At 39.4% G+C, this 25921-nt stretch overlaps 1 protein-coding gene across 1 annotated transcript in view; it reads right to left on the bottom strand.

Moving 5' to 3' along the window:
• Positions 1–2040: 2040 nt before the first annotated feature.
• HSD11B1 (hydroxysteroid 11-beta dehydrogenase 1) overlaps positions 2041–25921 on the bottom strand; it is a 43294-nt gene continuing 19413 nt past the window's right edge. The window contains exons 5-6 of the mRNA XM_003410282.3: positions 4284–4427; positions 2041–2411 (exon numbers count right to left, since the gene is read on the bottom strand). Of these exons, the coding sequence (XP_003410330.1) occupies positions 2194–2411; positions 4284–4427 (362 nt within the window). The 3' untranslated portion in view covers positions 2041–2193. The remainder of the gene's footprint in view (positions 2412–4283; positions 4428–25921) is intronic.

The following is a 25921-nucleotide window of genomic DNA, read 5'->3' on the forward strand; positions in this document are numbered from 1 at the left end:
GTTGATTACTGCTGTGCAGATATTGAACAGCTTTACATTTATTAAGCAATATTCTTGATTACCTATACATCCTCTCCTCTTGAAGACTAATAGTCATGTGATGCTGTTTGCTGAAACTTTGAGCATTTAAAATGGCTTTGTAACATTTATCTTCCTGGGCAAGAGTTCCCTGGAATAGTAAAGTCATGGTGACAAAGAGAATGGAATTGTAATGTCGTCATGTTAGTGAAGACAGTAAGGCATGTGGGTGCAGATAGTTTGGTTTTCAGGCCTGATTTCTGAGATCTTCCCTTTCGGATTATGGAGAAAGCTCATTTAGCAAGAAGTTTAACCCCTCCCCATCCAAATTCTAATTTAATTTTAATATTGTCTCAATCCTTCAGTAAAGGAATTACTGCATCCCATCTCCTCACACAATGTCTGTGGAAAAAAAAAAAAAAAAAAAAGGGAGCCTCAATTCTACAGGAAAGTTTGGGATGTTGATCTGATTGATCAGAAACTGAGACTTCTATTAGGCCACATTTAATATGTATATGTATGTGTTATTACGCTATATAGTCAGAAACCAGACTTCAGATTTTTGCTCTATTTGGTCAGGTCTTTCTTGCTCCCTCGTACTGAACATTTCTTGGAAAGGACCTCTTTCTAAGAAAAGTCCAGCCATATTCATACTCTCAGATACAGCTCTGTGTCCATGTGGCTGGCTGGCTCAATGGACTCAAATCTGTTCTGCCGCCCAGGCATTCAGATTCATAGGAGGAAAAAGGAGAAGTTTCCCTTATGCTTCCAGGCCCATGTCTCGTGTCCTAGCATCAGTTACCATGGAGGCCCTACATTGGAGAGTGCCGGGTTCATGCTGAATATGCTCCATCTCTCACTCCAGAACATCCTCCATGCTTTTCATTCTGTTCTGTGCATTGGGAAGCTGATCTCTATGGTCTCTATCCGTCTCCTCCCTTGCCTCTCTGTTCCGCTAATGGGAAGCAGCACCATGAGATCTGAGGGAGGGAAGAGAATGAGGGCGAGGTATTTATTCTCCTAGCTCCCTCCTTGATGGTCCTTGGTGTGCTAGTTGAATCACTTAACTGCGTGCCACAGCTCCTGTCACGTGGCCCTCTCCAAACAGTTCTTTCCATCTCTGAGCCCTGGAAACAGTTCACTCCTTTTGTTCCAGTGGGCATAGGCTTGGAAACAGCTCTTCTTGCTCTGAGACTGCAGTTCCTCTTGTGATTTCCTTATACCTTGCCCACACTTTTGTAAAGAGTCCCTTTTTATTAAACTCTACTAAAATTATCCAATTTGAGCATGCCATCCATACCTGTTGGGGCCCTGATCAATGCAGGGCTTTGCTGAGTGGTTAATATAGCTGATATTTTGTTTGACATTTTGTTGTTGTCAAGTGATGCCTGTCAAGAGTTTGATAAATATTTGCAGAATGAATGAGTGACTGAATGCTTGAGTGGCAAGATTTAAACTGCAGCCCCTCTTCTCCAAACTTCCAGTGTACAGCTGAGCATTCACATATAAGTAGAAATGCTTGATGTACTCTCAGCCCAGTGACTGGCATAGGCTCTGGGGCTCCAGTATCCAGGGACCTCCACTTCCATGGCCTTGCCCTAGTGACTCATGCCCAGGGATCCTCCTTCCAAGAGGAGCAAGATCGGTGAATGCAAAGAACATCTGAAATATACAGAAAAGGTAAGGATATCGTGTCCACCAAATGAAAAGTTAAATGATTTTTTTTCAACTGAGGAACAGATTCTGTGGTTCAGACCACAAATTACAAAATGCATATTGAAAGATGTCACTTGGGTTTTAAAGAAACCATATTGAATGAATTCAAGTAAGAGCTACCAGTTATGAATTTTTAAAGTTTATGTGACCTTTATTATAATTAATTTTGTATTAATCATCATAATATTATTATACATAAGAGGTAAATTTGATATAACTACCTTATAATTATACCTGTGGTTACTATCAGTTTCACAACTACAGGCTGCAGTGGTTCTTGACATTTATTATAATTAAATTTCTACTGTGCAACTGTTAGAGGAACCCCTTCAAATTATGAGATGTGAACTGTGATTTGCAAATCTCTAGGAATGCTCTATTTATCCTGCTGGAATATGGCTTCACAGATGGAGCCCAGATAAATATCTGGCAGAAAAGTTCCAGGCTCCCCCACAGTGCCTAGTTGTTTATAAATTTGTCCATATTATAACTCCTTAAGGAGAGAAATTCCATGAACTTCCTCCCTGGATTTCCCAGCAAGAAAGCAAGCCAGGGTGAATTGTTATAATATACTTCCTCTTGGCGCAGGGCTCCCGCTTTGATGATCTCCAGGGCACATTCATCCTTTGGAGCTGGGTTGCCATCAACTATTCCAGAAATTGCCTTCATGGCTGTTTCTGTAGAATGAGAAGGGAAGAGTGGGGTTATCAAAAACTAGTGTGGTCTACATGATGGAAGACCAGTGGTTTAGCTGCTGGGGACTGTTTGCCAGTGCTTGTTCAGCACTACTGGGAACACATACAGCCTGGGAATGTTTAGGCCTGTGGGACAAAGAGAGGCTGTAGTATTAACACGGTCCTGCCTTCCCAGATGAAGATTTTTCAGGGTAGTTAGAAGTGGTCAGTTGGGAGATTTGAATCATGCTGTCTTTGGTGTTTTGGCTGGGAGGGAATGTAGGGGGCCAGAATGAGGGCAGAAGTCATGATGAGCCAGTAGCTAATGGGAAGAATCAGTGGGCAAAAACAGAGTGCTATATGATAATGGGAAACCCTGGTGGCATAGTGGTTAAGTGCTACGGCTGCTAACCAAAAGGCCAGCAGTTCAAATCCACCAGTCGCTCCTTGGAAACTCTATGGGGCAGTTCTACTCTGCCCTTTTGGGTCGCTATGAGTTGGAATCAACTCGACAGCAGCGGGTTTTGTTTTTGGATATACTTATAAAAGGAAGAGATGGACACGAATCCAGGCTTTTAGTCCCTTGCCAACACTAGTCCCTTCATTTAGAAGGTAATTCTATTGTTACCTTCTCTTTCTGTCCAAGTTTTCAGGTTCTCTCTTTGTTGCCATCTCTTTCTTGTCTCTCTCTCTCTTTTTTTTAACTACTACTCAGTTACTGTTTAAATGAAGTTTTCTTATATTTCCTGCTGAATGTTTTAGGTGGACTTGTATTTGGACTTAAAGAAAAGTTGCAAAGATTGTACAAAATGTTCCCTTATATCCTTTACCCTGCTTCCCCTAACCTTAACATCATACATAACCCTTGTGTAATTATCAAGAACAGTTACAATAACTAAACTACAGACCTTATTTTTTCACTGATGCCCCCTGTCTGCCCCAGAATCCTACCCAAGATTGCATTTAGTTATTTCTCCTTTGTCTCCTCCAATGTGTGACAATTTTCTTAGTCTTCCCTTGTCTCTTGTAGCATTGACACTTTTGAAGAGTACTGATCAATTGTTTTGTACCATGTCCCTCAATTTGGGGGTGTCCAGTGTTCTGTCATGGTTGGAGTGAGATTATGCATTTTTTGGCAAGAACACACAAAAATGTTGCTATACCAACTCTTCAGACAGGGATTGTACTGGGCTATGGGATAGAAATGATACTGGTGAAGAGTGGGCTTCTTGGATCAAGTAGGCACGTGAGACTATGTGGGCAGCTCCTGTCTAGAGGGGAGATGAGGGGGCAGAGGGAGTCAGAAGCTGGCTGAATGGACACGAAAAGAGAGAGTGGAGAGAAGGAGTGTGCTGTCTCACTAGGGGGAGAGCAACTAGGAGTACATAGTAAGGTGTATATAAATTTTTGTATGAGAGAGTGACTTGTAAACTTTCACTTAAAGCACAATAAAAATTTAAAAAAATGTTGCTATGTCCTTCTTAGTGCACCATATCAAGGATTTCATAATATTGATATGTCTATTACTGGTGGTGTTATCTAAAAAACACAAACTTGTATTTGGTAAGTCTCATATAGGAAAGTAATGGCCATTGAGTGTCCATAAGGACTTAAGGTGTTCAAAGTGGGGTTAGGTGATGAGTGTGGTGTCACCTAGGATACTTGATGGTCAGAATGGAAAGGAGGTCAAAGAGTGGTCAGGAAGTTCCACTAGTGACAGAAGCCCTTCATTAAATGAGAGGACTACTGCTTTCTCTTTCTCTTGCATGTTTTCAGTGGATTACCCATGAGTCAGAGTTCAGCACTGTTTTTTCCCACAATGGTAAGACAGGCAATTCATTTGCTGGTTTATTTACTCCAATGTCTTGACCTTACCTGTGTTTATGAGGCCAAGGACACAGAGAGTGATTGACACATTGACTTTGGTCACTGAATATTCTGTCCTGATGGAGGAGAAGAACCCATCCAGAGCAAACTTGCTTGCAGAATAGGGAGCAATCAGTGGATTAGCTATTTTCCCTAAATGATAGATTAAAGAAATGGGTTAGTAAGGTGACCCACTTCAGCTTCTGACAGAGCTGATCTTTGCTCTATCTGTAGCAGGTTTTGTGACTTCTGTGGAATCTTCTTGCCCCTTTGAGTCTTAGTTTCTATTCCCTACGGTGATTCTCCTGCTGTGTTGAATTGCTGAAAGAAACATCATCAAGGTATTGAAGAAACTCCCCTTGCAGAGACTGGGGTGGGCTGTAGTGCAAACTTCATGGAAGAAGGATTAGTTACATTTTTAGTAAGGATGTAAATAAGCTAGGCAACAAAAGAACCATGTAATTGCAGAACTGCCAATCCTTCCACTTCTGACCCAAGTGAGCTAGGGATCTATGGATTTGACAAGAGTCTTCTGCCAACTCAGTGATCTGTCACTGATAATGGAAAGGGTATGTTTTACCTTCTGCACAAAGAGGTTGTAAACTCCTGTCTTTGTGAAATCTTTATCCTACTTTTCTACCCAAAGCACTTTTCTTACTATACTGGGTTGAATAGTATTCCCCCAAAATTCATGTGCACCTAGAACCTCAGAATGTGATTTAATTTGGAAATAGGGTCTTTTCAGATGTAATTAGTAAGTTAGAATGAGCATATATTGGATTATGGTGAGCCCTAAATGCAATGACAAGGTCATTATAGGAAGGCCATGTGAACACATAGAGACACACAATAGGAAAAATGCCATGTGAATACGGAGTCAGATTGGAGTAATGCTGCTACAAGACAAGGAACACCAAGGGCTACCAGCAACCACCAGAATCTGGGAAGAGACAAGGGAGGATTCTTTCCTAGGCACCTTAAGAGGGAACATGGCCCTGCTGACACGTTGATTTCAGACATGTAGCCTCTGGAACTTTGAGAGAATAAATTTCTGTTGTTTAAGCCACCCAGTTTGTGGTACCTTGATATGGAAGCCCTGGGAAACTAATACATGTACTTTTATCAGCCTGGTTAATTCTTACTCCTGTTTTTCAGAGAACATATAGGCATATGCCTAAGAAGATAGCCTATTCTTTATACCCTTTCCAAGAGGAAGGAGCAGAAGTGGATGGAGACCTTAGACCCTTTGCTGAGCATTGTTAAAATAGCTGCCTTAAAATCCTGGTCCTCTAATTCCAAAATCTGGGTCACTTCAGGATTGGTTTCCACTTCAAATTGATCACCTTTCCTCCTGAGTATGGGCCAAATTTCCTAGTCTTTGCATGTCAAATAACTTTAGATCGTATCTTAGATATTGCAGATGATACATCGTAGAGTCCTTGGATTCTGTCATATTCCTCCAAAGAGTGTTGATTTTGTTTTGTTTTGTTTTAGTGAGTACCATATTGCTATAAAAAAAAAAAAAAATTTTTTTTTTTATATTGCTATACAAATAATGCACCCTTCTGTGTTTGTTTGCCAGCTGTGCCCTCCCCCTGTGAGGCACCCTCACAAGCAGTGCCATGCCAATCCTCTTCCACATGTTGCTGTAAAAAAATTAGCATAGTGTGCTTACAAAAATACCTCACAGAGGGAGGGTTTGGCTGGTTAATGCAGAAATTGCATGTTATTTGTGTAAAAATATAGTAATTGGCTGAAACTCTGTGTCTCTTGCAGTAGGTACCAACTGAAATCTCTGTTCAGTTACTTGAATTTCAACTGGGCTGCTTGATGTCTGCACTGCCTATGCATAATTAAGGGGTCAACTAGAGATTTGGCAGTTTATATTTAAAAATTAGTGTTCTCTCCTTGTGACACTCTCCTTTCTAGGATGTCTGCCTTTACTCCTCTGCTGCTACAGTAGCCCAGAACTCTCCATTTTGGTTCTTTAAGCCAGTAAGAGTACAGGTTTCTATCCAAGATATGGCACTTGGGCAAAAAGTTAAAAATTGAGAAACTCACCTATTATCACTTCCTCCTTCCAAGTGTCAACACCCTCCAATTTCTGTCTGCTTTTGGTTACTCTCCAGTGCTTTCAAAAGTTGTTTGGTCTATTTTATGCAAAGTTTATAGTTGTTATCTGAGGAATGTTGGTCTGTAAGATACAACTGTGTCACTACTAGGACTGGAACCTCTATAATTTTTAAAATATTATGAGGTTGAATGCCACATCAGTAAAGAGGTCATGGCTAATTCAATAAAATGCTGGGAAAATTAATGGTTTATTAATTGGAAAAAATAAGTTAGTTCATTATTTTATATCATATATATCATATATATATGTATGTTTGTAGCCCTGGTGGTGCAGTGTTTAAGCGTTAAGCACCAATCAAAAGGTTGGCAGTTCAGCTCCACCAGCCACTCCTTGGAAGCCCCGTGGGTCAGCTCTACTCCATCCTATAGGGTCACTATGAGTCAGAATCGACTAAATGGCGATGGGTTTGGTATGTGTATTTATATGTATATGAAAAATTGTGGCAGACAATATTGTCTACCCACTTTCCCTTCTTTAATAATAGAGGCTGATTTTGTTCAGGACCAAAATGTGATTAGATAAAAATACTCATCTCCCCAAGATTCCCTTGCTTCTATGGGTGGGCATGTGAACTAGTTCTTGGCAATGAGAAGTTTAACAGGTGGGGTTTCCAGGAAAGATATTATTTCCTGATAAATAGATGGGGTTAAGTAGCATGCAACTTTTCCATTTTGCCCTTTTCTTTTCTTCCTAAATGGAATTAATATGTGATGCCTATAATTGCAGCAGTTATCTTGTGAGCTTGAAGGAAAACTTACATATTAAGGGTAGAGGAACAGAAATGTGGAATAAGCTTAGATTCTTGAGTGTGTCATAAGTCCACCAAATCTGCCCTGAACTTCCTGTTACTGGAGAAAAAGAAATCCCTATGTGTGTTAAGCCACTATAAAAAAAAATAAGACCTGGAGTATATCCCACCTGAACTTAGAGACCATCTCAAGAACAGATTTGACGTATTGAACACTAGTGACTGAAGGCCAGATGAGTTGTGGAGTGACATCAAGGACATCATCCATGAAGAAAGCAAGAGGTCACTGAAAAGACAGGAAAGAAAGAAAAGACCAAGACGGATGTCAGAGGAAACTCTGAAACTTGCTCTTGAGTGTCGAGCAGCTAAAGCAAAAGGAAGAATTGATGAAATAAAAGAACTGAACAGAAGATTTCAAAGGGCCTCTTGAGAAGACAAAATAAAGTATTATAATGACATGTGCAAAGAGCTGGAGATGGAAAACCAAAAGGGAAGAACATGCTCAGCGTTTCTCAAGCTGAAAGAACTGAAGAAAAAATTCAAGCCTCGAGTTGCAATAGTGAAGGATTCCATGGGGGAAAATATTAAACGACGTAGGAAGCATCAAAAGAAGATGGAAGGAATACACAGAGTCATTATACCGAAAAGAATTAGTTGATATTCAACCATTTCAAGAGGTGGCATATGATCAGGAACTGATGGTACTGAAGGAAGAAGTCCAAGCTGCTCTGAAGGGATTGGTGAAAAACAAGGCTCCAGGGATTGATGGAATATCAATTGAGATGTTTCAACAAACAGATGCAGCACTGGAGGTGCTCACTCATCTATGCCAAGAAATATGGAAGACAGCTTCCTGGCCAATTGACTGGAAGAGACCCATATTTGTGCCTATTCCCAAGAAAGGTGATCCAACCGAATGCGGAAATTATAGAACAATATCATTAATATCACACGCAAACAAAATTTTGCTGAAGATCATTCAAAAGTGGCTGTAGCAGTATATCGACAGGGAACTGCCAGAAATTCAGGCCAGTTTCAGAAGAGGACATGGAACCAGGGATATCATTGCTGATGTCAGATGGATCCTGGCTGAAAGCAGAGAATACCAGAAGGATGTTTACCTGTGTTTTATTGACTATGCAAAGGCATTCGACTGTGTGGATCATAACAAACTATGGATAACATTGCGAAGAATGGGAATTCCAGAAAACTTAGTTGTGCTCTTGCAGAGCCTTTACGTAGATCAAGAGGAAGTTGTTCAGACAGAACAAGGGGATACTGTGTGGTTTAAAGTCAGGAAAGGTGTACGTCAGGGTTGTATTCTTTCACCATACCTATTTAATCTGTATGCTGAACAGATAATAAGAGAAGCTGGACTATATGAAGAAGAATGGGGCATCAGGATTGGAGGAAGACTCATTAACAACCTGCATTATGCAGATGACACAACCTTGTATGCTGAAGGTGAAGAAGAGGACTTGAAGCACTTACTAATGAAGATCAAAGATCACAGTCTTCAGAATGGACTGCACCTTAACACAAAGAAAACAAAAATCCTCACAACTGGACCAATGAGCAACATTGTGATAAACGGAGAAAAGATTGAAGTTGTCAAGGATTTCATTTTACTTGGATCCACAATCAATAGCCATGGAAGCAGCCGTCAAGAAATCAAAAGGTGCATTGCATTGGGCAAATCTGCTGCAAAGGACCTCTTCAAAGTTTGAAGAGCAAAGATGTCACCTTGAAGACTAAGGCAGACCTGACCCAGGCCATGGCATTTTCAATCACGTCATATGCATGTGAAAGCTGGACAGTGAATAAAGAAGACCGAAGAAGAGTTGATGCTTTTGAATTGTGGTGTTGGCAAAGAATATTGAATATACCATGGACTGCGAAAAGAATGAAGACATTTGTCTTGGAAGAAGTGCAGCCAGAAAGCTCCTTAGAGGCAAGAATGGCGAGACTGCGTCTTACATACTTTGGACATGTTGTCAGGAGGGATCAGTCCCTGGAGAAGGACATCATGCTTGGCAGAGTACCGGGTCAGCAGAAAAGAGGAAGACCCTCAACGAGGTGGATTGCCACAGTGGGTGCAACAGTGAGCTCAAGCATAAGAACGATTGTAAGGATGGCACAGGACAGGGCAGTGTTTCATTCTGTTGTGCATAGGGTCACTATGAGTCAGAACTGACTCGATGGTACCTAACAACAACAACAACAACGAGGAAACCATTTGCAGCATATCAGTCAGACACAATCTTACTAGCCTCAATTCTTATACAGAGTGCTTACAAATAATAATAAAAAAAATACAAACACTCTAGGGAACTTTTTTTTCTTTTACTTTTTGGTTGGCTCAGCATCTCTTTAGGGAACTACTCCAACTCCATTCTCAATCATGAGTTTTAGGTTGGGATAACTCCACAACCAAGTTTCAGGGATAAATGTGTGATACACAATGGTCATTCAGAGCATCTTATAACACTAGGAATACTGAGTAGTCTGGGGATGGGCCAATGATCCAAGCAGGGCTGCAGTACACATTCTTAGTTGCCTAAACAACATTTATTTCCTTTTCTTCCTTTGCAACAGAACCCCAGTTTAATGAATGTTTCCACCTATTGCAAAGAGTACTGGTTATCTCTCAATATATCTTCTGCCCTTCTTCCTTAGTAGTAAACCAGGTGTCACTGAGTCAACTCCAACTCATGGTGACCAAATGTGTGTCACAGTAGAACTGTTCTCCATAGGGTTTTCAGTTGCTGATTTTTTGGAGATGATTGCCAGGACTTTCTTTCTACCATAGAGAAGAACGTCTGATTTTTAGGTGGGCTAATAGTTTCCTGGAACAAAATCCATGTTTTTTTTTTTTTCAGTCAGATGTTGCTAAATGATTACATTCTCTCCAATAGGAAGTTAGAAGAAGTATACCATGTGACTTCTGGGACATGTCCTTAAAGAGAGAGATCAGGCTCTCCCTTCCCTCTCTTCCCTCCTTTTTGGTGCCTGGAAGTGGGTGTGGTGGCCGTAGCTTGGGAGCTATCTTTAACCATGATGTAGAAGCCACATGTTGAATATGGGAGAACAATGAGATAGAAAGAGGAAATCTGGGTCCCTGACGAACTACTAGCTGCCATACTAGCCCTTCACTACCTACCTTCAGCCTTGGTTTACCTGAGAGAAAAATATGCTTCTAATTGTTTAAGCCACTGTAATTTGTGTTTTCTCTAAACAAAACAAAACAAAAAAAAAAATTTTTTTTTTTTCTATCCCAGAGCTGACTCCAATTCTTACTGATAGTCCTTCTCATGTCTAAGCAGCCCAAGTGCCAAAGGAAAGCTGACATCACTTTTACGGGTGGGCTTGTGTAATCTATCTAATCTCATCCTACTTGTACATGATTGATACAGGAATGGGCATGTGGCCCATTTTGGACCAATGAGACCTGAGGAGAATTTTGTCATGGTGTCTTGGAAAATTCTTTGTTCTTCTGAGAGAGTTTCCAAACATAGCAACCCTCCTTCTCATCCACTGGACATTTTGTGCATGGATATGGGGACAGGATCAGCTATCTCATTGTCAACCTGAGGGTGAAGCCACATATGGAAGAGAGCAGAGCAAAGAGATTCACGGGAACATTGAACTTGAGCCAAGTCAACAGTGAAACCTGTCCTACATCTGGGCTTCCAGTTATGTCAATAATTTTCTTTATTGTTTAAGCCAAAAATAAATCCAAATTATTTAAAAGAATAGCACAGTGGTTACAAGTATGAACTCTAGAGACAGATAACCTGGATGTGAATCCCAAGTATACCATTTCTTAGCTGTAATATATGTCTAATAATATTATTAAGTGGACATAGTCCATGTAATATACTTAGCACAAAATCTGACATATAGAAAGTATTCAGTAAATGCTATTATTATTGCTACTAATAATTGTAGTATTAATATTAGTAATAGTATTTTAAATTAGTGAGAAAAGTATAAGCTATTCAATTAACCATGTTGGGAGAAATAGCTGACTCCTTGGAGAAAAGAAGAATACCATTCTGATAAATGAAATTAGATTAGAACAGAGACTCATGCTCACACTGCCAGCTGCTTCCCTACCCACCTGAAGAGAGGTGGTAAGTGCTCCCGTGCTGCCAAGCTGGTGACAAGTGGAGCATGCCTGTCCCACCCGCCCAGATATACCAGAACAAAATAAAACAAAAAATCAGGATGGAGCAAACAAACATACAGTCAACCAATCAATCAATAAAACAACACCTTAATGCCTCAGAGACAAGAGACAATATCAAATTATATAAAGAAGCAGGAAAAGATGGGTCAAGTAACTGACTAAAAGGGGTAGAAAACCTTCCTGAGAAAGAAATAGCAATGAAACTATCTGATAAGGAATTCTAAAGACTTACATATAGGAAGCTCAAAGAGATAAAGGAAAACACAGACGAAACCAAGGAAAATACAATACAAGAACAAAATGACAAAATAAATAGAAACCATACAAAATACCAACTAGAAATCAAGAAGATTAACAATAAAATATCAGAAATAGATAACTCAATGGGAGGACATAAAAGTAGAATAAATAAATGGAAAAAGGAATCAGCAAAATAGAGGACAAATCCCTTGATACTAATTTGTTTGAGGAACCATCAGAAAAAAGAATGAAGAAAGCCTAAAAACAAACAAAAAAATTAAAAAAAAATTTACTGGCAGAAAACTTTCCTAATATCATGCAAGATAAAGTTTCTAAGAGGGAGACTCAACAAACCCCATACAAGATACAACAAACCCCATCCCAAGAGAAATTAACCAAGACATATCATAATCAAACTTTCCAAAACCAAAGGCAAAGAAAGAATGCTGAGAGCAGCGTGGGAAAAATGAAATGTCACTTCCAAAGGGGAACCAATAAGACTAAGCTCTGATTTCTCAGCAGAAACCGTGCAGGCAAGAAGGCAATGAGATGGTATATGTAAAATCCTGAAAGAAAAGAATTGCCAACTAAGAATCATATATACAGCAAAACTTTCTCTCAAATATGATGATGAGACTAAGACATTGGCAGATAAAGATAAATTAATGGAATATGTGAAAAACCAGATCAACCTCACAAAAAATATTAAAGGAAGTCCTTCGGATGAAGAACCAAGAATATCAGACAACAACCTAAGATTGAAACACTGACAGCATCACCCAGATACCAACCCAGATAAAGTATCTTCAAAAGTAAAGTTACAAAACTGAAAATGGAACCAGAGACGTCAATTTGTAAATGATGACAACTTTAAAACAAAAAGAAGGAATGAACGATGTAGTTATAGAACTTACATATGGAGAGGAAGTCAAGGCAGTATCAAGAAATAACAGATTGTTTTAAACTTAGGAAGATAAAGATAGATTTCAGAGCAACCACAAAAAAATTAATACATCTACTCACCAAAATAAAAAAGAAAATCATAAAGACTCAGTGTCATGGATTGAATTATGTCCCCCCAAAAATGTGTGTATCAACTTGGTTAGGCCATGCTTCCTAGTATTGAGTGGTTGTCCTCCACTTTGTGATTGTAATTTTATGTTACTAGGATTAGGGTGGGATTGTACCACCACCCTCACTCAGGTCACCTCCCTGATCCTAGGTAAGGGGAGTTTCCCTGGGAAGTGGCTGTACCACCTTTTATCTCTCAAGGGATAAAAGGGCAGCAAGCAGAGAGTTGGGGACCTCATACAACAAAGAAGGCAGCACGAGGAGCAGAGTGCATCCTTTGAACATGGAGTCCCTGCGCCTGAGAAACTCCTCGACCAGGGGGAGATCGAGGACAAGGAACTTCCTCCAGAGCCAACAGAGAGAGGAAGACTTCCCCTAGAAGCTGACACCCTGAATTTGGACTTGTAGCCTACTTGACTGTGAGAGAATAAACTTCTCTTCATTAAAGCCATCTACCCATGGTATTTCTGTTATAGCAGTACCAGATGACTAAGACACTCAGTAAACACAAAATCAACAACAATGAAGGAAATGAAAAGAAAATCCATAAATAAAAAGAACTCAGCACAGAAAATTAGAGGAAAAAACTGTCAATGCCACAAAAAAAAAGTGTAACAAAATGACAGCAGTAAATTCATACCTTTCGATAATCACAATGAATGTAAATGGTTTAAATGCACCAATCAAGAGACAGAGAGTGGCAAAATGGATTAAAAAAAAAAAAAGCATGACCCATCAATATGTTGCCTACAAGAGACACACCTTAGACACAAAGATATAAATAGGTAAAAAATCAAAGGATGGAAAATATATATCAAGCAAACAGTTACCAAAAGGGAGTAGGAGTGGCAACACTAATTTCTGATAAAATAGACTTTAAGGCAAGATCCATCATAAGAGACGAGGAATGGCACTATATAATGATTAAAGGGTCAATTCACCAAGAGGACATAACCATAATAAATATTTATGCACCCAATGATAGAGCTCCAAAATATATATGTAAAACAAACTCTATAAGTTTTGAAAAAAGAAACAGACAGTTCCATAATAATAGTAGACAGCTTCAACACACACTTTTGATGAAGGACAGAACAACAAAAAAGAAACTGAACAAAGATATAGAAGATCTTAAATAACACAATCAACTAATTTGACCTCATAGACATGCACAGAACACTCTACACAACAGCAGCACAGTACACATTCTTCTCCAATGCACACGGATCATTCTCCAAAACAGTCAACATTTTATGCCACAAAGCAAGATCCAGTAATTTCAAGAACATCAGAATAATACAAAGCATCTTCTCTGATCACAATGCTATAAAACTAGAAATCAGTAACAGGAAGACCAAAGGGGGAAAAAAAATCAAATACAGGGAAACTGAATAACACCTTGCTTAAAAGCCAAGTGGTAAAACCACTGGATAATAGAAGATATTAAAAATGAAATTAAAAAATTCCTAGAATCAAATGAGAATGAAAACATAACATACCCAAACCTTTGGGATACAGCAACAGCAGTGCACAGAGGAGGATTTATAGCAATACATGTACACATTGTCTTAGTTATCTAGAGCTGCTATAACAGAAATACCACAAGGAGATGGCTTAAACAAACAGATGTTTATTCTCTCACATTCTAGTATTCTAGAAGCCCAAATTCAGGGTGCCAGCTCCAGGGGAAGGCTTTCTGTCTTTGTCAACTCTGGAGGAAGGTCCTTGTCATCAATCTTCCCGTGGTCAAGGAGCTTCTCTGCACAGGAACCTTGGGTCCAAAGGACACGCTCTGCTCCTAGCATTGCTTTCTTGGTAGCATAAGGTTCCCATATCTCTCTGCTCGCTTCTCTCTTTTACATCTCAAAAGAGATTGGCTCAATACACTATCCAATCTTGTAGATTGAGTCCTACCCCATTAACATAACTGCTGCTGATTCCATCTCATCAACTTCATAGAGACAGGATTTACAACATATGGGAAAATCCTTTCAGATGACAAAATGGTGGACAATCACACAATACTGGGAATCATGGCTCAGCCAGATTGACATACATATTTTTGGGGGACACAATTCAACCCATGACATTTCATCCTGTGGTCCCCCAAAATTCATGTCCTTGCCACATGTAAAACACATTCACCACATCATATCATAGCAAAAGTCTTATATCAACTGCAAGTCCAAAATCCAGAAATCCTTCCTCATCTGTGAAATCTAGAATGCAAGTTATTTGCTTCCATAGTACAATGGTTAAACAGGCACAAGCTAGACATTTCCATTGCAAATGGAAGAAACTGAAGGGAAAGAAGGGATTACAGGCACCAAGCAAGTCAGCAGAACACATTACATTAGCCCTCAAGGCTTTGAAAATAATCCTCTGTTCTCTGAGACCATTTATAAAATGGCCCTGCCCTCTAGTCTCTAGGTATGGGCCACACTCTCCAGATTCTGAGCAGAGACCCCTGGGTCTTTGGCTTCAGTTCTGCCTTCCAGGCACACTGGAGGGGCAACTCCGCTCCCTTGGCTTTAGATGCACCATTCTCCTAATCCATATGAGTGGTGATTCCACCTGTAGAAACTCCAGAGGCCATGGGTCCACCCTTTGAGACTCCAGAGGTCCTGGCCATACTCTTTGAGGGTGAGGCAGCTCTGCTTCCTGTGTTTCTTTTCATTTTCTCTTTCCTAGTTCCTTGGCCTCTTGGCCCCTTGGGACTCACTGTCTGTGTCTGCCCTGCTGGGACAACTGTTCCAAAGCTTTGTAGTTACACCAGTAGCTGCCTGGAGGCACTCCACTCTGCCAGGATCCCTCCTGCACACAGGCACTCAGCTCTCTCACTCCATGGGTTGGCTCCAGTGCTGTCTTGCGCTGGTCTCCTGGCTCTGCCACTGCCGTTTCTCTGCTGCTTCTGGTCTTCTGCCCCTGCCAGTTATGTGCTGCTTTTCACCGTCTGTGCCGTCTCCAGTGTAACAGCACTCTTCACTTCCTTCTGATTCCTCACCAGAATTATGTTTGATGTCCATAGTTCCAGCAACAGTCTCTTCAAGGCAATCTTAAAACTCTTTCAGCCTCTATCCATTTACAGTTTCAAAACCACTTCCATATTGTAGATATCTGCTACAGCAGCATCCCACTCCTGGTACCAAATTCTGTCTTAGTTATATAGTGCTGCTATAACAGAAATACCACAAGGAGATGGCTTTAACAAACAGATATTTATTCTCTCATAATCTAGTAGGCTAGAAGTCCAAATTCAGGGCACCGCTCCAGGGGAAGGCTTTCTCTCTTTGTTGACTCTGGAGGAAGCCCCTTGTCATCAATCTTCCTGTGGCTTAGGAGCTTCTCTGCATAGGAACATTAGGTCCAAAGGATGCACTCTGCTCCCTGCATTGCCTCCTTCATAGTATGAGGTCCCCATGTTTTTCTTCTGGCTTCTGGCTTTTATATCTCAAAAGAGATTGACTCAAGATACAATCCAATCTTGTAAATTGAGTCCTGCCTCATTAACATAACTGCTGCTAATCCCATCTCATCAACATCATAGACATACATTTACAACATGTAGGAAAATCACATCAGATGACAAAATGGTGGACAATCACACAATACTGGGAATCATACCCAGCCAAATTGACACACATATTTTTGGGAGACACAGTTCAATCCATGACACACATCAAAAAGGAAGAAAGGGCCAAAATTAATAGCTTAACCATACAACTTGAACAAATAGAAAAAGAGCAGAAGAAAGAAGCCAACAGTCACCAAAAGAAAGGAAATAATAAATATTAGAGCAAAAATAGTTGGTTCTTCGAAAGGATCAATAAAATAGACAAACCACTGTCTAAATTGACAAACAAAAAGAATGAGAAAAGCAAATCATCAAAATAAGAAATGAGATGGGTGACATTACAACAGAACAAACAGAAATAAAAAGGATCATAACAGAATATAACGAAAAATTATACTCCAACAAATTTGAAAACCTAGAAAGGAGGATAAATTTCTAGAAACACACTACCTACCTAAACTAACACAAACTGAGGTAGAAAATTTGAACAGATGCAAAACAAAAGAAGAAATTGAAGAGGTGATAACCGCCCCCCGCCCCCCATCCCCCCAAAAAAGCCGAAGCCCGGACAGCTTCACTGGAGAATTCTACCAAACATTCAGGGAAGAGCCGACCAATTCTCTCAAACTATTCCAGAGCAAAGAAAAGGAAGGTATACTATTGAATTCATTCTGTGAAGCCAGCATAACCCTGATACCAAAGCCAGGCAAAGACAGCCTGAAAAAGAAAACTACAGACCAATATCCCTCATAAATACAGATGCAAAAATTCTCAGCAAAATTCTAGCCAATGGAATTCAACAACATATCAAAAAAATAATACATGATGAGCAAGTGGGGTTCATACCCATCTGTCAGTTTGTCATACTGTGGTGGCTTGTGTGTTGCTCCAATGCTGGAAGCTATGCCACCAGTATTTAAAGTACTGGCAGGGTCACCCATGGTGAACAAGTTTCAGCAGAGCTTCCGCAATAAGATAGACTAGGAAAAAGGACCTATTGGTCTAAGTCTGAAAAAAATGGACAGTGAAAACCTTATGAATAGCAGCAGAACATTGATTTCATTTTACTTGGATCTACAATCAACATCGATGAAAGCAGCATTCAAGAAATCAAAAGATGTATTAGGCAAATCTATTGCAAAAAAAAAAAAAAACGAGGTCTATTGCAAAAGACCTCTTTAAAGTGTTAAAAAGCAAAGATGTCACTTTGAGGGCTGAGGTGCACCTGACCCAAGCAATGATATTTTCAATCGCGTCATATGCATGTGAAAGCTGGGCAATGAATAAGGAAGAGTGAAGAAGAATTGATGCCTTTGAATTATGATGTTGGCCAAGAATAGTAAATATTGAATGGACTACCAGAAGAATGAACAAATCTGTCACAGAAGATGTACAGCCAGAATGCTCCTTAGAAGTGAGGATGGTGAGACTTCATCTCATGTACTTTGGACATATTATCAGGAGGGACCAGTCCCTGGAGAAGGATATCATGCTTGGAAAAGAACAGTGAAAAAGAGAAGGACCCTCACACCTCACCCAACAGCAAGTATACATTCTTTTCAAGGTACATGGAACATACTCCAGAATAGACCACATTTTAGAACACAAAGCAACCCTCAATAAAATCCAAAACATCAAAATAATACAAAGCATTCTCTCATCACGCCATAGAAGTATACATCAATAACAGAAAGAGCAAGGAAAAAAATCAAACACATGAAAACTGAATAACACCTTGCTAAAAAACAACTGGATTATAGAAGAAGTCAAAGAGGGAATTAAAAAAATTCCAAGAATGAAAACGTATCATACTAAAACCTTAAAAAACAAAAAACCTGTTGCCGTTGAGTTGATTCTGATTCATAGAGATTCTAAAGGACGGAGTAGAACTTCCTCATAGGGTTTCCAAGGAGCATCTGGTGGATTTGAACTGCTGACCTTTTGGTTATCAGTCAGAGGTTTTAACCACTATACCACCAGGGTTTCTACCAAAACCTTTGGGACACAGCAAAGGCAGTGCTCAGAGGTCAAATTATATCAATAAATGCAAGCATCAAAAAAAGAATGGCCAAAATCACAACGTTAGCCTTACAACTTGAACGATTAGAAAGAGAACAGCAAAAGAAGCCCGCAGGGACCAAAAGAAAGGAAATAATAAAGATTGGAGCAGAAATAAATAGAGAACAGAAAACAATAGAGTCAACAAGACCAAAAGCTAGTTCTTTGAAAGGACCAAGAAAATTGACAAACCTTTGGCTTAACTGACAAAAGAAAAACAGGAGAGGGAGCAAATAACACAAATAAGAAATGAGATGGGGGATATTACAACAGACGCAACTGAAATAAAAAGGATCATAAGAGACTACTATGAAAAATTATACTCCAACAAATTTGAGAATTTAGAGGAAATGGACAAATTTCTGGAAACACCCCATACCCATTGCCATTGAGTCAATTCCGACTCATAGTGACCCTATAGGTCAGGGTAGAACTGCCCCATATGGTTTCCAAGGAGTACCTGTTGGATCTGAACTGATGATCTTTTTGTTAGCAGCTATAGCTCTTAACCGCTATGCCACCAGGGTTTCCTCTGGAAACACAGTACTTCCTAAACTAATACAAGCTGAGATAGAAAATCTGAACAGACCCATAACAGGAAAAGAGATTGAAAAGGTAATTAAAAAACTCCCAACAAAATAAAGCCCTGGCCTGGAGGGCTTCACTCAAAGAATTCTATCAAACATTCAGAGAAGCACTCACACCAATACTACTCAAACTATTTCAGAGCACAGAAAAGGAAGGAATACTCTCGAATTCATTCTATGAAGCCAGCATAACCCTGATACCAAAGCCAGGCAAAGGCACCACAAAAAAGAAAATCATAGACCAATATTTCTCATGAACATAGATGCAAAAATTCTCAATAAAATTCTAGCCAATAAAATTATTGAAGGATGGTTGAACATTAGAAAGTCATTAATGTAATCCACCACATAAATAAAACAAACAATAAAAATCACATGCCCATCTCAGTTGATACCGAAAAGGCATTTGGTAAAGTCTACTACCCATTCCCGATACAAACTCTCAATAAAATGGGAACAGAAAGAAACTTCCTCAACATAATAAAGGGAGTCTATAAAAAACCAACAGCCAACATCATTCTTAACAGAGAAAGGCTGAAAGTATTCCCCCTGAGAATGGAAACAAGACAAGGATGTCTTTTATCACCACTCCTATTTAACATTGTGCTAGAAGTCCTGTTAGAGCAATAAGTCAAGAAAAAAAAAAAGAACATCCATATTGGAAAGGAAGAAATAAAACTGTCCCTATTTGAAGATGATATGATCCTATACATAGAGAACCCCAAAGATCCCCCAAGAAAACTACTGGAACTGATAAATTCAGCAGAGTAGCAGGATACAAGATCAACATAGAAAAACCAGTTGGATTCCTATACACCAAAAAAGAGAATTTCAAAAGAAAATCAGGAAAACAATACCATTAAAGTAAAATAGCAAGGAATAAATCTAACCAGAGACCTAAAAGACCTATACAAAGAAAACTAACAAACACTATTGCGAAAAACCAAAAGAGACCTACATAAATGGAAAAAACATACCATGCTCATGAATAGGAAGACTCAACGTTATGAAAATGTTAATTCTACCCAAAGCAGTATACAGATATAATGCAATACTGATCCAAATAGCAACAGCATTCTGTAACGAAATGGAAAAACTAGTCACCAGCTTTATGTGGAAAGGAAAGAGACCCTGAATAAGCAAAGCATTATTAAAGAAAAAGAACAAAGTAGGCGGCCTCACACTGCTTGATCTCAGAACCTGCTATACTGCCATGGTAGTCAAAACAGCCCCATACTGCTACAAAGACCAATGGAATAGAATAGAGAACCCAGGCGTAAATCCATCATCTATGGTCATCTGATCTTTGACAAAAGACCAAAGTCCATTAAATGGGGGAAAAGACAGTCTTTTTAGCAAATGGTGTTGACAAAACTGGATATTCATCTGTAAAAAAAATGAAACACAACTCATACCTCACACCATTCAAAAAACTAACTCAAAATGGACCAAAGACATAATGTAAAACATAAAATGATAAAGATCATAAAAGAAAAAGTAGGGACAATCCTAGGGGCCCTAATACATGGCATAAATAGAATACGAACCATAACTAACAATGCACAAACATCAGAAGATAAACTAGATAACTGGGAGCTCCTAAAAATTAAACACCTATGCTCATCAAAAGACTTCACCAAAAGATTAAAAAGAGAACCTATGGCCTGGGAAAAAATTTTTGGTTATGACATATCCAACAATGGTCTAATCTGTAAAATCTATAGAATACTTCAACAACTCAATAACAAAAAGACAATCCAATTTAAAAAAATGGGCAAAGGATATTAACAGACACTGCACCAAAGGAAACAATCAGGCACCTAAGAAACATATAAAAAAATGCTCGTGATCATTAGCCGTTAGAGAAATGCAAATCAAAACTACAATGAGATACTATCTCACCTCAACTTTACTGGTACTAAAAAAAAAAAAACAAAACAAACAAACAAAAACAACAGAAAATAACAAATGTTGGAGAGGTTGTGGGGAGATTTGAACCCTTATGCATTGCTGATGAGAATGTAAAATGGTACAACCACTATGGAAAATGATATGGTGCCTCCTTAAAAAGCTAGAAATAGACATACTATACAATCGAGCAATCCCACTACTAGGAATATGTCCTAGAGAAATAGCAGCCATCACACAAATAGACATATGCACACCCATGTTCACTGCAGCATTATTCACAATAGCAAAGAGATGGAAACAACCTAAGTGTCCATCAGCAGACGAATGGGTAAACAAATTATGGTACACACAATGGAATACTATGCAAGGATGAAGAACAACAATGAATCTGTGAAACATCTCACAACATGGATGAATCTAGAGGGAATTATGCTGAGTGAAATAATTCAATCACAAAAGGATATAAATATTGTATGAGACCACTATTATAAAAACTCAAGGAAAGGTTTACACACAGAAAAACAATCTTTGATAGTTATGAGGGAGAGGAGGGATGGGGAGAGGAAATCAGTAATTAGATAGTTGACAAGTGTTAACTTTGGTGAAGGGAAAGACAACACACAGTATAGGGAAAGGCAGCACAACTTGACCAAGGCAAAGTCATAGAAGCTTCCTAGACACTTGAAAACACCTTGAGAGACTGAGTTCCTGGGGCTGAGGGCTGGGGGCCATGGTCTTGGATGACAACTAAGTCAATTGGCATAATATAGTTCATTGAGAAAATGTTCTACATCCTGCTTTGGTAAGTAGCATCTGTGGTCTTAAAAGCTTGCAAATGGTCATCGTAAGATATATCTATTGGTCCCACCACGTTCAGAGCAAAGGAGAATGAAGAAAACCAAAGACACAAGGAAAATACTAGTCCAACGGACTAGTGGACCACATTAACCACAGCCTCCACCACCCTGAGCCCAGAAGAACTAGATGGTCCCTGGCTACCACCCCCAATCACTCTGACAGGGATCACAAAATGGGAGAAAAATGTAGAACAAAATTCTAATTCACACACACACACAAACCAGACTTACTGGTCTGACAGGGACTGGAGGAACTCTTGAGACTATAGCCCCCAGACGTCCTGCTAACTCAAACTGAAGCCACTCCAGTGGCTTTCAATCAAAGATTAGATAGGCCTATAAGACAAGAATATCATGAGTGAGGAATGTGTGCTTCTTAGCTCAGTCGAGTGTAGACCAAATGTGCAACTACTGCCCAAAAGCAAAGAGGAGAAGGGAGGAAGGGACAGGAAAAATGGAGGAAATGACGTGGAGAACCCAGAGTTGAAAGGGAAAGGAGGAGAGTGCTGACACATTGCACGGATTGGAACCAATGTCAGGACACAATTTGTATATAAATTTTTGAAAAAAGCTAATATGTGCTGTAAACTTTCACCTAAAACATTATAAAATAAAAAAGGAGGAAGACTCTCAATGAGATGAATTGACACAGTGGCTACAACAATGGGCTCAAAAATAGGAAATATTGTGAGGATGGCACAGGACCTGGCATTGATTCATCTGTTTTATATAGGCTCCCTATGAGTCTGAACCGACTAGAGGGTGCCTAACAACAACAACGTGTGTGTGTGTGTGTGTATAAAATATGGAGCCCTGCTGACACAGTGGTTTAGTGTTTGGCTGCTAACCAAAAGGTCAGCAGTTCGAATTTACCATCCACTTCTTGAAAACTCTGTGGAGCAGTTCTACTCTGTCCTATAGAATCACTATGAGTGGGGATCTACTCAACGACAATAGTTTTTTTGGTTTTATGTATGTATACATATATATACAGAGAGAGAGAGATTGATTTATTGCAAGGAATTGGCTTACACAAATCGGGAGGCTGCTTACCAAAAAAAAACCAATGCCGTTGCTGTGGAGTTTTTTCTAACTCATGGAGCCTGCTTAGGAAATTCTGAAATCCGTAGGACAATCAGGCAGGCTGGAAACTCTCGGGCAGGCACTGATGCTAAAGCATACAGGCACTCCTCATCTTTTAGATGCATTGCCTCATCCCTGTGTCCATCTTCATATGACCTTCTCGTCTTTGTCTTCTTCTGTCTGCATCTTCTCCTCTTCTTACAGGGATATTCGCCATTGGATTTAGAAACCACCTGATAATTCAGGCTCATCTCATTTCGAGGTCCTTAACTTAATTACATTGGCAAAGATCCTTTTTCCAAATAAGTAACATATTTGGGAGGACATGTCTCTTGAGTCCCCTATTCAACCTGCTATACCCTTCTAGATGATGATAAAGGTATTGATGTGGCGTTTTGTAATGTGTCTGTTCAGGCAGCCACAGACCTTGTTTTGTGAACCTATGGCCTGAGTTTCTGGAACACTGATTTTTTTTGTACCTCTCTTAGAGCTAGGGTTGCTATGAGTTGGAATCGACTCGACGGCACTGGGTTTGGTTTTTTTGTTGTTTTAGAGCTAAGTGCATCAATTTTTTATCCTTAATTGTGACTTGAGTTACAGGCAGTTTTGCTCAAGGTAGAAAAAAGGATCCTAAATTGTTTTGCAGGAGAAAAGAAGAAGAATTGTTTTGTTCCTGAGAGGAATGTGAGAGAAGGTGGGAAGAGAAACAGGAAGAGTGGAGAAAGGGAGGGAAGGAGTCAGTGACACAGAAGAAAATAGTTCCTGAAAAATTCACAAAATAAATGCATTAAAAAGACATTAAAAATGTTTTTAAATGGTGAAGAAAAATACTGAATTATTAGACAGTGGTCAAGACTGGACAAAGACTAATGAAACATTATTAAGCATTATAATTAAAATTATGCATGAGGTACATTGTAGCATAACTACCTGTGGGAGCTGTCAGTTTCTCAGCCAAAGACTGCTGCTGCCCTGGACATTCATTATAACCATATTTTACCTCTTTAAAAATAAATGGGCAGTGTCATGTTTTGTGGCCTGTCATTAATCTGCAAACCTTTAAATCAGTAGTTCTCAAATTCATCACACATAAGGACCATGTGGGGCACCTGTTAACCTGCAGATTCAAGTCCACACCTGCCTCCATCCTCCCTAGATTCTTCTTGGCTGTGTTCTGGGGTGGAAAGATGTGTTGCAGAGTTCAGCAGGAAAGAGTGTCTTCATGTATAAATGACATTTGTGGTGGCTTTTGAAGAAGGGGGTGGTGGTAGCGTTAGCTTGTTGAACCTAATCTAGGAACGTGCAGAAGAAAGGGCAAGAGGAGGTCTTTGGAGGGGCCTGAAATCCCATAATGGTAGGTATGTGAGCAGTCACTGAATTATGGATTTTTGTCTCTTTAAAGCCCAAACTAGTATGATGTGGGAAAACATGGGTCCTAAATCCACACTGAATATTCAGGTGAAGAAAGATCATAGAGTAGAGGAATTATTAGACTAACCAGGAAACTCCACCTAGAGGAGGTTAGTTTTGAACTCTACATTAATGAAGGAAAGTGCAGAAAGGACCAGAGGTAGGAACAAGTTAGTTAGGCAGTGAGAAGCAAGTAGAACAAGACAAATAATAAAAAATTCCTTATATTTTCTCCTTTACAGAAGTAAAGCATTATCCAAACCCTTGGGGCCATGTATGTTAAGGAACTCAGATTTTTTTTTTTTTTTAAGAAAGGTGATACGGGGCATATACTATATATTATATTAACACTCCCAGTAGGGAGTGTTAATAATATAATATAATTAATATAATATAATATAATATAATATAATATAATATAATATAATATAATATAATATAATATAATATAATATAATATAATATAACCCTGTAGGCAGACACATTTATTATTTCTGCACTAAAGCATTTAAAAGTTCACACCGAGACAAATAAAGGCTTTAACCTTGCTTCAGTTCAGATTAAGTTAATTGTAATGAGATCATTACAAAAACAAAATTCAAAACACCCTTAATTTTCAGAGCTGTATTTTTTTTTTCCTTTTTTTCCCCAGAGGTTTTTGGATTTTGGAATTGTAGATAATGGACTGTGAACCAGTCTAAACTCATTAAAGGTGAGAAACCATTTTATTTCTTCTGGAATCCAGATTCCTGGGTCCATGGAATTAGGGTGACCTACCCAGGCCATTACCTTTAGGTGTCCTTTTGAACCTTGAGCCTCTAAGGGAACTTTTTTCCTAAAGTCACCTTCAAGTCAAACAATAGCCTAGTAAGCAGCTTTGCAGAGATCATTTTGCCTTGGGCATTGGGCTCTTTTGGAGAATTATCTATGTGCAGGCAGATTTGGGAAGCAGGAACTCCAGGGTGTGACTGGAAGCTGTGTCGTAGGATATATGGCATGTCTTTACGACTCTGTCTTATTACTGACTGACCCTGGGGCCTTGCATGTGCTCTGAGAAAGGAACATGGAAGGAATTTACAGTGACCCTTAGGAGACTACTTTGCCCACCTATATAACCTACTCTCACTGTCACTTCTTCAGAGTGCCTTCCTGATACCTTCTGGTTAATGCTGGCCGGTTGAAATTGTATGTACTCACAATAAATATATTCTGCTACACTAATTTTTGATTTTTTTTCCTGCACATTTAGGTTTTTAACAAAGGAAAGCTGAAACATTGTCTTGGTCATTTAGTGGTGCTATAACAGAAATAGCACGTGTAGATGGCTTTAACAAAGAGAAATTTATTCTAGTACACTAGAACTCCAAATTCAGAGCATCAGCTCCAGGGGAAGGCTTTCTCGCTCTGTAGGCTCTGGAGGAAGGCCCTTCTCATCAATCTTCCCCTGGACTAGGAGCTTCTCTGCGCAGGAACCCGAGGTCCAGAGGACACGCTCTGCTGCTGGTGCTTCTTTCTTGGTAGTATGAGGTTCCCCGCATCTGCTCACTTCCCTTTCCTTTTTGTCTCTTGAGAGATAAAACATGGTGCAGGCTACACTCCAGGGAAACTCCCTTTACATTGGATCAGGGATGTGACCTGGTAAGGGTGTTACAATCCCACTCTATTCCTCTTTAACATAAAATCACAATCACAAAATGGAGGATGGCCACAGAATACTGGGAATCATGGCCTAACCAAGTAGATGCATATTTTAGGGGGACACAACTCAATCTATGACACATATCA

This window comes from Loxodonta africana, chromosome 20 (genome assembly GCF_030014295.1).
Source record: "Loxodonta africana isolate mLoxAfr1 chromosome 20, mLoxAfr1.hap2, whole genome shotgun sequence".
Taxonomy (NCBI): Eukaryota; Metazoa; Chordata; class Mammalia; order Proboscidea; family Elephantidae; genus Loxodonta; species Loxodonta africana.